At 42.8% G+C, this 14,487-nt stretch overlaps 2 protein-coding genes across 5 annotated transcripts in view; both read left to right on the top strand.

The window, feature by feature from the left end:
- Positions 1–14,487, top strand: part of CTC1 (CST telomere replication complex component 1) — a 414,875-nt gene that overhangs the window by 55,832 nt on the left and 344,556 nt on the right. The window lies entirely within an intron of this gene.
- On the top strand, positions 227–9,671 carry LOC147030926 (uncharacterized). The gene is given in 7 exon segments (XM_085872057.1): positions 227–778; positions 880–1,119; positions 1,201–1,301; positions 1,692–1,824; positions 1,949–2,044; positions 7,647–8,269; positions 8,271–9,671. Coding segments are annotated over 7 exon segments (2,412 nt in total). The 3' UTR covers positions 8,938–9,671.

Consider the following 14,487-nt stretch of genomic DNA (forward strand, 5'->3'; position numbering starts at 1 on the left):
GATCTGCATGAGGTAGAGAAACTATATGATTCATTGGTAGAGAAAGAAGTAGCATTGGCAATTGCTTTCTCAAAAGACATCTTTGAGAGGATAGATTCTTTAATGAAGAAAGCTACAGATTCACGAAAGCATCATCGAACAGCACAGCCTTGGATGACGTACATGAGAATGGTAGATATCAGAACGTACTGGTGACTGGAATTTGCATGTGCAGACCTTGCATGATATGCTACCTTATCTGGCTGCTGCTGGTCACAACCTATACACTAAATCAATGCATATATACCTCCAGCAGCTTACCCACTTACCAGTTAAGCATCCTGAAGTGCAGCAGCACTTTGAAAATGGCTTTCATGTCGTCCGTTGTTCAGACCAATACTGGGCTGGGCTTTCAACATATCTTGTGATTGAGCAGGTCCTCATGAGAAGCCTGAAGACTACAGGAGGTTTGACAAGAGGAAGAGGGATGGATGAAACACAAAGGCTAACATGGCTACTATCAAGTCCTGTCTGCTCAGAGGTAAACACTGCTTTGCAAGATTACACATCAGTGCACTATAGTACCAGCCATCAACACAAGGACCTGTCTTCTGCTCGTCAAGAAAGGGACATCAATGACACCCATAAACTCCTGTCATTCCTGTCATCAAAATATCCATTTGATACTGACCTAAGCCTGCACAGCATTGACACTGGTGTTACTGCAAGTGATTCAGTCAATGTTGATAATGTCTTCTGTGTCGGGGAGAAGATCTTAAATGAAATGATTGGTCACAAGGTGTTAGACTATGTGTTCAAGAAAAAAAATCAGGTTGTGAGGCAAAGGCCATGCAAACAGCCAAAGAGTCTGTATCTGTTCATCCGTTATTGCTCTTTCAGCGTATGGTTACTGCAGGAAAAGAATCTGGTGATTTGCAAGAGACATTTACACATGAGCTTTGCAGTTACCCTCCATCACTTTTTGAAACAAATAATGTACTTCTTGCACCTAATAAATCACCACTGGCAGATGCTCTATGGAACCAACTCCCATCTAATTTCTCTGGCATGTTTAGTATTTCAAATGATGTGCAATATGTTCTTGATGGTGGTGCACTCCTGCATAGAATTCCATGGAAAGTTGGACAGACCTTTGATGAAATCTGCAGCCACGACATAAAATAAAATATGTTGCAGATAAATACAACCATGCCATCATAGTCTTCGATGGATATGAAAATGGACCATGTACCAAAGATGTTACACATGACAAGCGAGCGAAATCAGATGCCAGTGTCCCTGTACATTTCACTAGTGACATGGTCTGTCCAATGAAGAAAGATCAGTTTTTGACAAACAATGTCAACAAACAGAGATCAACCGACTCTGTGACCAATTTGAACTGCATGCTTGTGATGTACTGCATGCAAAAGGAGATGCAGATGTCCTGATCACACAAACTGCCATTAAATCAGCTGATAGCAAGGACACTGTTCTTGTTGGTGACGACACTGACTTACTAGTACTCCTTTGCAGTCAGGCATCAGAGACAGTCAGTGTATGACATCTATTTCAGACCAGAACCAAAGTCGACTTCAAAAAAAGATCCCAAGGTGCTGGAACATCAAACTGGTCTGAGACATACTTGGAGACCATATCTGTGATAATCTTTTGTTTGCTCATGCCATACTGGGATGTGACACCACATCCAGGGTATTTGGCATTGGAAAACCAGTAGCTTTAAAGAAATTGAAGTCAAGTGCATATTTTTGGCAGCAGGCTGCTGTTTTCAAAAACCCTCAAGCAACACAGAAGGCCATTGTAACAGCAGGTGAAAGTGCCATGGTGTGTCTGTACAATGGTCAACCTGGTGAGAAACTGGACTCACTTCGTTTGCATCGCTTCTCCCAGAAGGTTTCAACCAATACAACATTTGTGCAACCTTGTATCTTGCCCCCCACATCTTCAGCAACCTAGTACCATTGCCAACGTGTTTATCATCAGGTCCAACAATGGAGTGGGGTTGAAATGTGTGCTGAGGATTGGGGATGAAAGATCATCAATGGTAAGTTGGTGCCTGTGGACACTAACTTGAAGCCTGCACCTGACAATCTTCTGGAAGCCTTCAACTGCAATTGCAGAACTAAGTGTAGTACACAGAGATGCTAATGTAGAAAATTTGGCCTAAAATGTTCTCCAGCATGTGGAGAATGTAAAGACCTACACTGCTCTAACGCAATCCTGCCTGATCCAGAAAGTGATGCTGAGGATGTATTATAATGTGTAATTTGTAAATTTGTTTTTTTCAAGGTGTTGTTTAGAAGTGACTTACTTGAAGTAGTTTAAATATTTATTTTTCTTCATTAGATATACAAGTCAGCTCTTGATAGCACTATTAAATAGTGATTGTTGTGTCGTTTTAACAAATAGTGCAGTACTAGTTTACTAGTTACATGTAGTATTGAAAAGAAAATTGCTACCCTGGAATTGCACTGTTAAGATTTACATGTACATATTACAAAATGTGTTGTATATTTGCTTTTAGTAGCTTAGTACTTCGAGCTGGAATAGCTTTTTTAGTTTGGTGTTTTTGCTATTTTAAATTCCAGAGCAATAAATGGAGATAAAGTATAACATATCAGCACCCAGGAGGATTCCAAACTTCTCAGCACAAACTAATTGTCTGATTTTTTTTTGCAGGAATATTGATTCGTGAAATTCCAGGAACAAAATAATTGTGTTTTATTTGTATACTGATTCATCATAGTATTTTATTTATGTTGGTAAATTAATTGGTTATATCTCACTAACTGCATTACATATTGGCAAAATTAAAAAACTGAGACAGTCAGAAATCATGTATATAGATATTCAGACCAATTGCGGACCTACTTTGTAAATTAAAAAATTGTGAATTTAAAAATGTCAACATGTATGTCTCGATTCGATAATTTTTAGTGATAGGCAGAAATGTTTTTCTTCCGTCATGATGTTAATTTTAGCTCTACATCATTACTTGTGGTGTTGTTTGAAAGGTAATTTTATTGTGAATCTACCGATATCTTAATATTGAGAATCGGCCAGTAATTTGTCATGATCTGGTCATGTTACTATACCCTCCCCTTATATTTTGGCTGTCAATTTTTTCTTCAATGTCACCTTAAACTGAGGTCAAAATTAAGCTGTTCCAATCCCCCGATTTAAGGTGACTTTTGGTATGTCATTCTATGAGATATTTGGAGTGAAAAAAAAACTTGAATGATTACTATTGCAATTTGTGGTGGGTTTGACCCTAAAATGGCCTATTTTGACCGGTCTAATTGGAAAATCCGGCCCTGTGAGAAGGCGATTGATTTTGAGGTCAAAGGTCATCTTGAGGCCGCATTTCTAAAATCGTCATTTTTCATCCGATTGACCTGAAAGTTGAACAGGATTTGCATATTGCGTCACTGAATTAGAAAACCAACTATTTGAGGTCAAAAGGTCAATGGTCAACTCAAGGGCAAACATCTAAAATCAATTTTGAACTGAGAAATTGTCAATTTATGTCCTATTAACTTGAGAATTAAACAGCAATTGCATAGTCCATCACTGAATAGGGAAAGCATCTTTTTGAGTTCAAAGGTCATCGTGAGGTCAGGTTTCTAAAATCGTCATTTTTTTTCCGATTGACTTGAAATTTCAACAGGATTTGCATATTGCGTCATCGAATTGTGACAACGATTTTTTGCGATCAAAAGGTCAAAGGTCAACTCAAGGTCAAACTTCTAAAATCATCAATTTTTATATGAAAAATCGTCAATTTTCATCCGATTGGCCTGAGCTTTGATTAAGATTGTCAATTTTAATCTTAATGAGATGGACAATTTGATATATCCATGGCAACCTTTGGAGAGGGGGGGGGGTGGATTTTGCAAGTACAGTATAGTGCTCTGCACAACGTCTTTTTCTTGTTTGTCTGTTTTTATGTTTATCGCCTGGAGGTCAGAATTTTCAACCGATCTTCACAAAACTTCATCACATGGTGGAGTTCATCATCTGCAAGAAGCCTATTATTTTTGAAGTCAAAAGCTCAACAAATTTGTCGAATTTCTAAAATCCTCAATTTTCATCCGATTGACTACAAATTTGAGCTGGATGTGCATATCAGGTCACTGAATTCAACCACCAATGATTTTTCAGGTCATCATTGGCTGAAAGGTCAATATAGGCTCAAATTCTAAAATTGCCAATTTTCATCCAATTGACTTGAAATTTGAAGAGTTGTTGCATATTTTGTCATTGAATTCAACCACCTGTTGTTTTTGAGGTCAAAATTGACCAAAAGGTCAACATAGGCCAAAGGTCAACATCTTCAGTGAGATTTCTGAAAACCTCAATTTTCATCTGATTGACTTGAAATTTGAAGAGGATTTATATTTCAGGTCACTGAATTCAACTAGCCAATTATTTTTGAGGTCAACATCGACCAAAAGTCCAACATAGGCCAACGGTCGACAACTAAGGTGGAATCTATAAAATCCTCAATTTTCATCCGATTGACTTGAAGTTTGATGAGGATTTGTGTATTTTGTTATTGAGTTCAACCAGCCAATTATTTTTTAAGGTCAAATTTGTTTTGTGTATTTTGCAAGTATTGTGCTATGCATGACATCCTTCTTGTTTTCTTATCTTTTTGTCTTTGTGGTGATCGAATCAAAGTGGCTCATGCCCTGAGAAGGATCGAAGCGTTCATAAAATTATATTCTATTCCAAAATTCTATTTCGTTCAATGATATTCAATTCATGTAGGATCTTAACATGCAAGACAAAAGACATTTGAATATTAAGCCTACGTTAAGTACAGGGAGAATAGGACATAAATGCAAATCAACATGGCATATGTGATTTAAACCTGGGGTCCCATTATCATGTTTAATGGATCAGGTTGGAATGCTGAACAAGTAAACAAAAATGTATACTTCATTAAAGATCATTGCATTTGTTGCAACTACTGATTATAATATCAGGGAACTGTTATAATTTTTTTTTGGAGTTGCACTGTACCATCTTATATTCTAAAGCAACAGAAGAAATTTCATTGTGTGAGAATCATCAGTAGAATATTGGTACGCTACAAATTTATTTCTGCGTAGACATGGTTCATCAGCTTTTATCAGTCGCTTTTTGCTTCGGGCAACGTTTTCCTTGCTCTGCCTGATTTGAAAATGCAAAATAAAGTTAGAATGTTGCCAATTGTTGTCAAAACATTTTGCTGCCTGCTCAACTGAACGATTACTTGTAAAAGTGTTGAGTTCCTGTGATTAGGTTATATCACCCTTGGCAACAGCCATTTTTCAGCCCATATGCCTATCAATGTCCTTCATAAGCATCATGAAGAATCCTTCCAGTCAAATATATCAGATTATGGTTGTTTGTTGAGGAATACAGGCCAGAGTTATATTTAGTACGTGGTTGATCCACAATGGCGAATGACGTTGGATAACCTTCATTTGATGGATTTATTTAAAGCTAAGTGAATTGCACTTCAAATGGCAGGTTTCTTGTCGGATTTTTCTTTGAAGTTTAGGCTTTTGCAGAAGTGTTGGGGTAATTTTATGACAGATGATAGATGACAGATGACAACAATGACAACCATGTTTCTTTTAAAGGAATACGGTTCAGCAGTAGATGTTGCTTTGGAAGTTTGGTAATTTAACATCAAAACGAATGGTGGAGCTGTTTTGTTCTAATTTATTGTGAAGTTGATGACTATTTTACAATCTGTCCATCTGATTACCTTTGAGGGAGATTCTCGTGAAAGTTATCCCTTTGGTAATTGCTGTAGGTATTTGAAACCTTGTGGCAGGGCAGTTCAGTTGGTAGTTTGCTTGGTGTTTCAAATAGGTTTGATTGTCAGTTGGTCAGACTTTCGTTTTCTCTCCACAAGATCGAGTTGCATTGAACACCAAGGTGACGGACGGTATGAGCTGAAAATATGGCAGCGGGGATACTCTTGTACGAGAACACAATCAGCATGGTAATTAATGAACAGGAGAAGAAAACAAAACAAGGCAAGAAGGAAAGAATACAACCTGCAAGTTAGAATGTTGTGTTCAGAAAGGTTAATGGAGGTAATAAGGATTGCAGGTCAGGATGAAGGATGACATGAGATTGCCGTGCACTGGCTGCTTGAAACCCTGGAGAGTAGTGGGAGAGCACAGCCTCTGCAAGGAAATTCCACATGCAGGAGAAGCGAGTAGCAAGAGCTGAGGTGTGCATAAGTGGGATTTTGGGAGTTCAACTCACTTGGAGTGGGTGACTGGAAGAACGCATAAATCCTGGTGTTGTAGTGTTGAGAGACCACAGGAGAGGTGATTAAAATAAAAAGGTGCCACAGAACTGCTTGCGATGCAGTCAGTGGATCTTGTGATTCAGCTTCATTGTGAGAGATTCCAATATTATTGAGAGCCTTCAGTTCCATTGAATCCCAGACAATTCTTCACTGAAAAATTGTTCTGGTGCGGTACCACTGTGGGATCCAGCTTCTCAGAGTGTGCCCCTCCTTTAGATGCTAATTGGGATGTAAACCTGGCTGTCCATTTATTATATTGGAGAACATAAATTAATATCCCTGGTTATCCTTATCAAATTAGTTGGCCACGAACTATACTTGGTTATATAATCGTTCCAGCATCTGCTCTTAGTCTGGGATGTTTGCAGTTCAAATCCTGTCCAAATCATAACAATGACTTAAAAAATGGTACGTGCTGCTTCCTTGCTTGATCCTCAGCATTTTAAAAGAATAGAGCACGGGCAATCGATCAGAGGTTGGCAACACTAACACAATCTTTGATGGGCCGAATGACATCCTGTGTTGAAGTTCCTTGTTGGAAAACTGGTAAATTGAATTGTGTGCTGGTACACCGACAAACGTTTTGTGCTTCTTCTCTGCATGGGATTGGCTGTTTGAGCATCACATTTGGTTGGGGAAGGGGTGTGCTTGGATGATCTGTGATGTTGATGTACGTATGGCACAGACATGGGAGGTAAAAGGCTTTTCCCATTGCCTTAAGCAACTTATGGTCTTGCCTTCTAACGTGGCAGGTGGATACATCCTTGTGTCAGCTGAATGACTGTCACGTACATGTAGTTGCATTGATGTGTACTTGAACAAAAGGCACCCTGGAGGGACATTGAACGTAGTCCATGGGCCAGATTGACCCTCCCCCCCCCCGTGCACCCCCCCCAGGACAGTATGAGACCTGTTTTCTTTTACTCCTTCGACTTTCCCATACATGAAAAGTAGATGCCACCATCACGAAATTGGAATGGACTACCTGTATGACATCACTTTCAAAATGCCCACCAGCGAAATCACCGAAATTTAAATTTTGCGCATATCTCAGCTGCTATCATAGCTAAAGACAAAATCTTGGTGTCTACACCCATGTTTTTGAGGTCAAGGAATACAATGGTGTGCCCATAAAAATCCTTAGGTTATTGGATCATTTAAAATTCAATAAAAGTGGACACGGAATCCAGCGGAAATCTCATTTTCGCGCAAATTTTCAAGTGAACTTGCGATACATGTTTCTGTTCATTGTTATGTTGTATTTATATTTCCAGTGTTGGGCCCATAGATAGTTTTAGTAATGTATGCCTGCCCTTTTGGTGATCAAATGTAGTTAGGTGTGAACAATAAATCTGACACATTACTCATTCAAGATGGCAATGCTGTGTTCCACACTATGACAGATATCCCAGGCAACTTTCAACTGATTTGCCATCAGATATTTGACAATATGCCCAAAACAACCAACTTCATCTTTACTACAGATATGCATCAGGAGGGCTCCATCAAGAACATGGAACGACAGCAACGTGGGTCGGGTGAAAAGCTAATTATTGGAGGTCCACTAATGAAGAAACCAGCAGATTGGAAGAGTTTCCTCATGAATGGTGAGAACAAGTCTCAGCTGGTGGATGTGATCAAGGATGTGTGGTCTTCAAATTCCTTTGCTCCTAAGCTTGTGCAGAGGAATGTTGTGTTAGTGGTGCAAGGCCACTGCGATGCGTTGAATAGTGATGACGGGCTAACAGTCACAAAGAGAGAGTTACCTGAGCTTTATTCAGACCAAGAAGAAACAGACACCAGGATTGTTCTGTACTGTGCCTACGCCCAGGCACAAGGTTATGGCACAATACGTATCCGAAGCCCTGACAGTGATGTGTTCTTCATAATGCTATATTACGCATCAAGTTTTGAAATAACAATTCTTTTTGACACTGGTTCAGGTCACAAGAGGAGACTTAAACATCTCTGATCTAGCCAGTCAATATGGTCAGAGAATGTGTACTGCACTGATGTCCCTCCATGCACTTGCACACTGTGACACCACCAGTGCATACAAAGGGATTGGGAAAGTTCGACCCATCAAACATCTCCAGAAATCAGAAGCCTTCATAGATGCATTGTCCAAACTCGGAGACACGTGGGAAGTTCCCACCACATTATTTGGAGAACTTGAATACTTCACCAGTGCCATTTATGGACGAGGGCGCTTCAAGTCTGTGGACACAGCTCGTGGAGCAATGTTGAGGGATAAATCTGGAGGCACAGATGGTAATATCAACTTAAAGCGGAATATAGATACGAGTCAACTGCCACCTTGCCAGAAAGCGCTACAAGAACATGTAAAACATGCTAACTACCAGGTTGGTATCTGGAAAGTTGCAGATATGCATCAACCAAGAGTGCCACGAGCAACAGATGGTCATGGATGGCTTCTTAGTGATAGTAACATTCAACCAATGTGGTTCCAAGGACCATTGATTCCCCCTGAGGTAGTGCTGGAAGATGACAAACTGCCCAGTGATGATGATGATGACTATGATGACACCACCTCATCTGATGACTCTGACCAAGATGGGGCATCTGACGCGAACATGTCTGGTAGTGAGAGTGAAGAGGATTGAATACTGAAGAACAGTCATGATTGTGTGATGTGCTAGTACATACATGTAAAATAACCCTTTGTGTGTGATGGCTGTTAATTTGTTTTACAATTAATTTATGTACCTCTAAAATTTGATTTATTTATTTCATGGTCTCTATAATGTGTAGTTTTTATTTTCAGGAGCTTGCATTCTATCTTCCCTGACAATCATTGTCAATGTTCTCGTCAAGATAATTATTGTTATTATTTTACCTTTTTGTTTTATTTTCAACAATGATATGATGAAGTAACATCGTTTTTTTATTTTTATTTTTATTTTTTTTATTTTTATTTTTTATTGTTTTGCTTTCATTTGAACAACAATAAAACACCTTTCACATGTACAGGTGATTCTGTTTTATGTTGAATTCCATAACATATTGAATGCTACATAGACTCTTTCAATGCAATACCGCAATTGTGTCTGTCATATAAAAGTCCATTGGATATGATAAACATGTCCATGAGATCCATACAAATCAACGAAAGCTAATATCCCATGCACATGGTTCATCATAGACGTGAAAATTTGTGCGAAAATGAGATTTACGCTGGATTTTATTGAATTTTTTTCAATTTATTTTATTGAATGTCCACTTTATTGAATTTTAAATGATCCAATAACCTAAGGAATTTTTTGTGTGCACCATTGTATTCCTTGACCTCAAAAACATGGGTGTAGACACCAAGATTTTGTCTCCAGCTATGATAGCAGCTGAGATTTTCGGAAAATTGAAATTTCGGCCATTTCGCTGGTGGCCATTTTGAAAGTGACGTCATACAGGTAGTCCATCCCAATTTCGTGATGGTGGCATCCACTTTTCATGTATGGGAAGGTCTCGTACTGTCCTGGGGGGGGGGTGCATGGGGGGTCAATCTGGCCCATGGACTAACGTACTGTTCTTTTTATATGAGGATTAATTTTTTTTAATCCAACATAGTGAGTGTTACGGCTGTGGAAATTTGCACACCAGAAAGGTCCTTAGATCAGTTATGCCAGTGAGTTTATGTGCAGATAGTTCCCCACCGTTGTTTAGACGGAATTATTCGTGTTCACCGGGCTGCGACGCTTTGAGATTGCCGTTTTTCTTTTCTCAAACATTATTTTGGACCAATCATCCCCCAACAACCAAATCGCCACCACCAACATCATTCCCAAACAACTACAACTCAAACACCACCACCTTCGCCTCTTTACCTCCACAACTCCACCCCGCAAACATCGCTTCACCGCCATTCTCAAACGACGCCCACAACAACCAAATCGCCACCACCAACATCGTTCCCAAACAACCACTTTCGCCCTTTTCCCTTCACTACCATCAACAACGGCACCCTGCAAACATCACTTCACCTCCATCCCGGAGACAACGCCATCTTCATGCTGTCATTACTAGCGCTCCGATGATTTCTACCACATCCGCTTTGCCGGGGTCAGAGTTCACGCTGCCAGGATGAGCGCTCCCATGATTTCTACCACGTCCGCTTTGCCGGGGTCGGAGTTCACGCTGTCAGGACGAGCGCTCCGATGATTCCCGCGACGACCGCTTTGCCGTCGTCGCGGGAACGTCGTCGCGTCAGCACAGAGAAGTGCTGTCGAGGCGAAGCTTCGGTGAATTACACACATCGGCTCGGCCGGGACGAAGCCGCGCTGTCGAGGCGAAGCCTCGGTGAATTACACACATCGGCTCGAGCAGAACTTGCACATAAAAGGGCGAGCAGAACGGAGCTCACAGCCATTCGGTTTTACGGAGCTCGAGGCAGTGTCGAGAGAAGTGTCGGTGGGTCGGTTGCCAGTGTTGGTGAACGGAGCTCGCAGTCAGTGGTGGGGGAGACGAGCTCGCGATCAGTTACAACTCAGTCTGGGTTCAGTTTTCGAGAGACGGAGCTCAAGTCAGCCGGTTGTGGGGAGACGGTCGTGGTGTCAGAGCGAGAGTTGGTGAACGTAGCAGGGACGCAGAGAGGGGCTCGCAGGCAAACCAGAGGGCTACGTGGAGATCACCGCCGGGAAAATGGGCAAAGTGGAGACCACAGCCAGGGAGAGTTTGCCGGAGCCAAGGCGGTCCAGGGTGCTCGTTCGAGCGTCAACTCGCTAAGAGAGCGCCGGTAACCCCATCTCGCTGAGAGAGCATTGACCTGCTGAGAGAGCATTGACCTGCTGAGAGAGAATCGACGTGCTGAGAGAGCACCAGCAATTCCCCCCATACCGAGCATCCGCGCTGAGAGAGTGCCGGTAACCCTGTCCGTTCCGTAGTGCCTGCTGTGTGGCGCGAGCCTGCACATCGGGTGGAGAACGCCGGAGAGAGCTCACCGACCTAGCTGGGTACCCGAGGACAGGCGCGGCCACACCAGGCCGTGGGGGAGTAGACGTCGCGACCTGTCCACCGTCGCGCCACGAGGGCGCGGGTAAGACCCTTCGGTCTCGTGGGCCTGACCGTTCATCCAGGCTCCACGTCACATTCAGTCCACGGACCTGTCTGCCACCCTTGTATTTGGGGGTGGCTTTTCTTTGCTTTTTGTATTAATGCATGTGGTGGCGCTGTCTAGTAAGTAGACTTGTTTCAGTGACTGTGTGTGTGAATAAAATGCTTTATTCGGTGGTAATTCTTTTATCTGCTTGCTTTGACTGTACATTCGTGCATGATTCATTGCTGTGACTGTAAATACGTGCAATGTCTCATAAATGTGCTTATTGAACTGTTCCCCGTTCATTGCGTCCTATTCCCTGTTTTGAAAGTGCCATCTTGCATCACGGAAGAAATTGGTAGACGGGTGTAAGCACCCGTTAAACAGAATCACATCCGTCGAGATCGGCGATAACACCGCTCGGTTTTCACTGTAGCATGGAACGGACCGCTTCAGCGGTTCGTGTCCTTGGCCGACCTGCGGCGAGGTACGATCGCCCGGTCGACAACTCGCGCAGGTACTTAGGTAGGTCGAATTTGGCAAGCAACCCTATCCTGCGCGGGTGGGCAATTGGCACGATCATGGTGAGGTTAAACCCCCACCCGTAACTAGCTCCTGGCGGTAGTTCCATGGAGGGTCACGACTGAATTGTCCGACCGGTGGGCGATTCGAGTTACGTGGCCGATCGCACGCCGGTGGGCGCGAATTCGCAACAATATAAAGCTGAGTTCATGTCTGTGGGTCTGTCTGTCTGTCTGTGGGTGCGTCATACACCCATTCTACAGGCCACGCACTCCAGCCATCCAGAAATCACCACCATCTTTTTCTCTCCATGCAGCTCAGATTGTTTTGAAGGCCTCACGTTCATTTGAAGACTGAACAACGTGTCTTCTATCATTAAATGAAGATACTGTTTTGAGGAAACAAAGGTACATTTTGATTACAACTCAAACGAGGTAATGCTTGTTTTGTCCGCAGCGATCACGGCAGCGGTCTCATATATACCGCCCAATGAAGGTGCGTTCATTCTCATATTATGTAGAGGAAAGAAATTAGTGATATTTCATTTGGAAAAACAAAACTTTCTGGGCCATAAAACGCAGTTACTTTCTCTCTGCGAGACAGTGACGTGTCGTTTATCACTCAATGTTTCCGCACCGCAACGTTTCCTCACCGCAACGTTTCCTCACCGCAACGTTTCCTCACCGCAACGTTTCCTCACCGCAAAGTTTCCTCACCGCAACGTTCCCTCACCGCAACGTTCCCTCACCGCAACGTTCCCTCACCGCAACGTTCCCTCACCGCAACGTTCCCTCACCGCAACGTTCCCTCACCGCAACGTTTCCTCACCGCAACGTTTCCTCACCGCAACGTTTCCACACCGCAACGTTTCCACACCGCAACGTTTCCACACCGCAACGTTTCCACACCGCAACGTTTCCACACCGCAACGTTTCCACACCGCAACGTTTCCACACCGCAACGTTCCCTCACCGCAACGTTTCCACACCGCAACGTTCCCTCACCGCAACGTTCCCTCACCGCAACGTTCCCTCACCGCAACGTTCCCTCACCGCAACGTTCCCTCACCGCAACGTTCCCTCACCGCAACGCTTGCTTACCAGATTTTGCAATGACCGTTACAAGCAAAAATTTCTCGTGTTTGCTTCATGCGAGGTATGAAAAAAGACCTCCCGACACATGACCTCATCACATAGCGATGTTTAGGCCTAAGTCACATTTGCTCTATGGTGAGGATACGGCGGCCGTACGCCCTCTGAATTGACAGAAACGTGCGGTGGCCTCAGGGTGGCCTTACGCCGTATGGCTATATTTTACAGGTCGTAAGGTCGCCGTGGAATTATAATGCGGAGTTATAACGTTTTTCATGTCTCCATTCGCCGTCGCAATTCGACAAGCCGAAAAAAATATATATATAAAAAATTAACCCATTCGTTACCGTCCGTTCGGCCTCACGTTCACCTTAGGGCCTCACGTTCACCCTGCGGTCGCCTTGCGTGGCACCTTGAAGCTACCTTGCGTCTGCCTTAAATTCTATGGCCGCCGCAGGGCCCCCTTAAGGTCACTGTGCCACATCAAATCAAAGACCGTACGGCAACCCCACGTTTTCGGTCTCCACAATTTCTCAGACCTCAGGCCGAAGTCACATTTGCACATGAACAGTTGGTGTGTGTGTGTGTGTGTGTGTGTGTGCGTGTGCGTGTGCGTGTGCGTGTGCGTGTGCGTGTGTGTGTGCGTGTGTGCGCGTGCGCGCGCCATTGTGTCTCCTGCATAACTCCAAAACTATAAAACCTAGCAGCCTGAAACTGCATGCATTTAAGAAAACTCCAAGGAAGTGCACGACTGAAAATTGGTTGTTTGGATTAATTAAAGCACCCTTTTTGAAGATGATTCACGGCCTTATTTAATTATATCCTTTGTCAGGCACATCCTCGGTCACTGCTCTCAATGGGGTCTGCAGGTGTATCTGAGGTAACCTCTCTGGGTTCTGAAGCCGCCATGGTTTTAGGTCTGCTCAACCATGCTTTGACTTGGAACAGGCCGCAACGATTTCTTCACGATAAAGTTTTTTGTTTTTTTCACTTTCCTCAGTCATAATATCAAATACCTGTTCATCATAGCTCCGAATCTCTGGAAACATCGCTTTTGTCAGTGCTGTCGTTTTCAAATTCGGAGCTTGGAGTGATTTCATGCATGATATGATAGCATTTTCCATGATTTACTCACGGAATAATTAAAATACGTCATCAAAATATTTTTTCGGCTTTGAGGATGGGATATCGTCCGGACTCGATATGTGTCGTGACCTGGAGTGAAATCTGATAATTTAAAGAAATAACGAGTCTTGTGGCAAAGCCGATGTACCTATTTATTTATGCAAGCAAGGCCATATTCCCTCCTCCATAGATACGCAAGAAAATGTGAAATTTCCAAAGCATTAAACATCTTTTTCTGATGTTTGGAGAATTATATTGAGTGAACAAAAAATTTTGGAATGTGCCAAAATTAACCAGCGTCTTTCAGCTATATGATTTAATGCATTCACTGCTTGACCTCATGCCCTGCCTCCCAAAGGGACTGCCTATCCATAGCGCCTGCCAAA

Source organism: Eptatretus burgeri, chromosome 3, assembly GCF_056783735.1.
Source record: "Eptatretus burgeri isolate ZD-2024b chromosome 3, Ebu_testis_v1, whole genome shotgun sequence".
Classification (NCBI taxonomy): domain Eukaryota; kingdom Metazoa; phylum Chordata; class Myxini; order Myxiniformes; family Myxinidae; genus Eptatretus; species Eptatretus burgeri.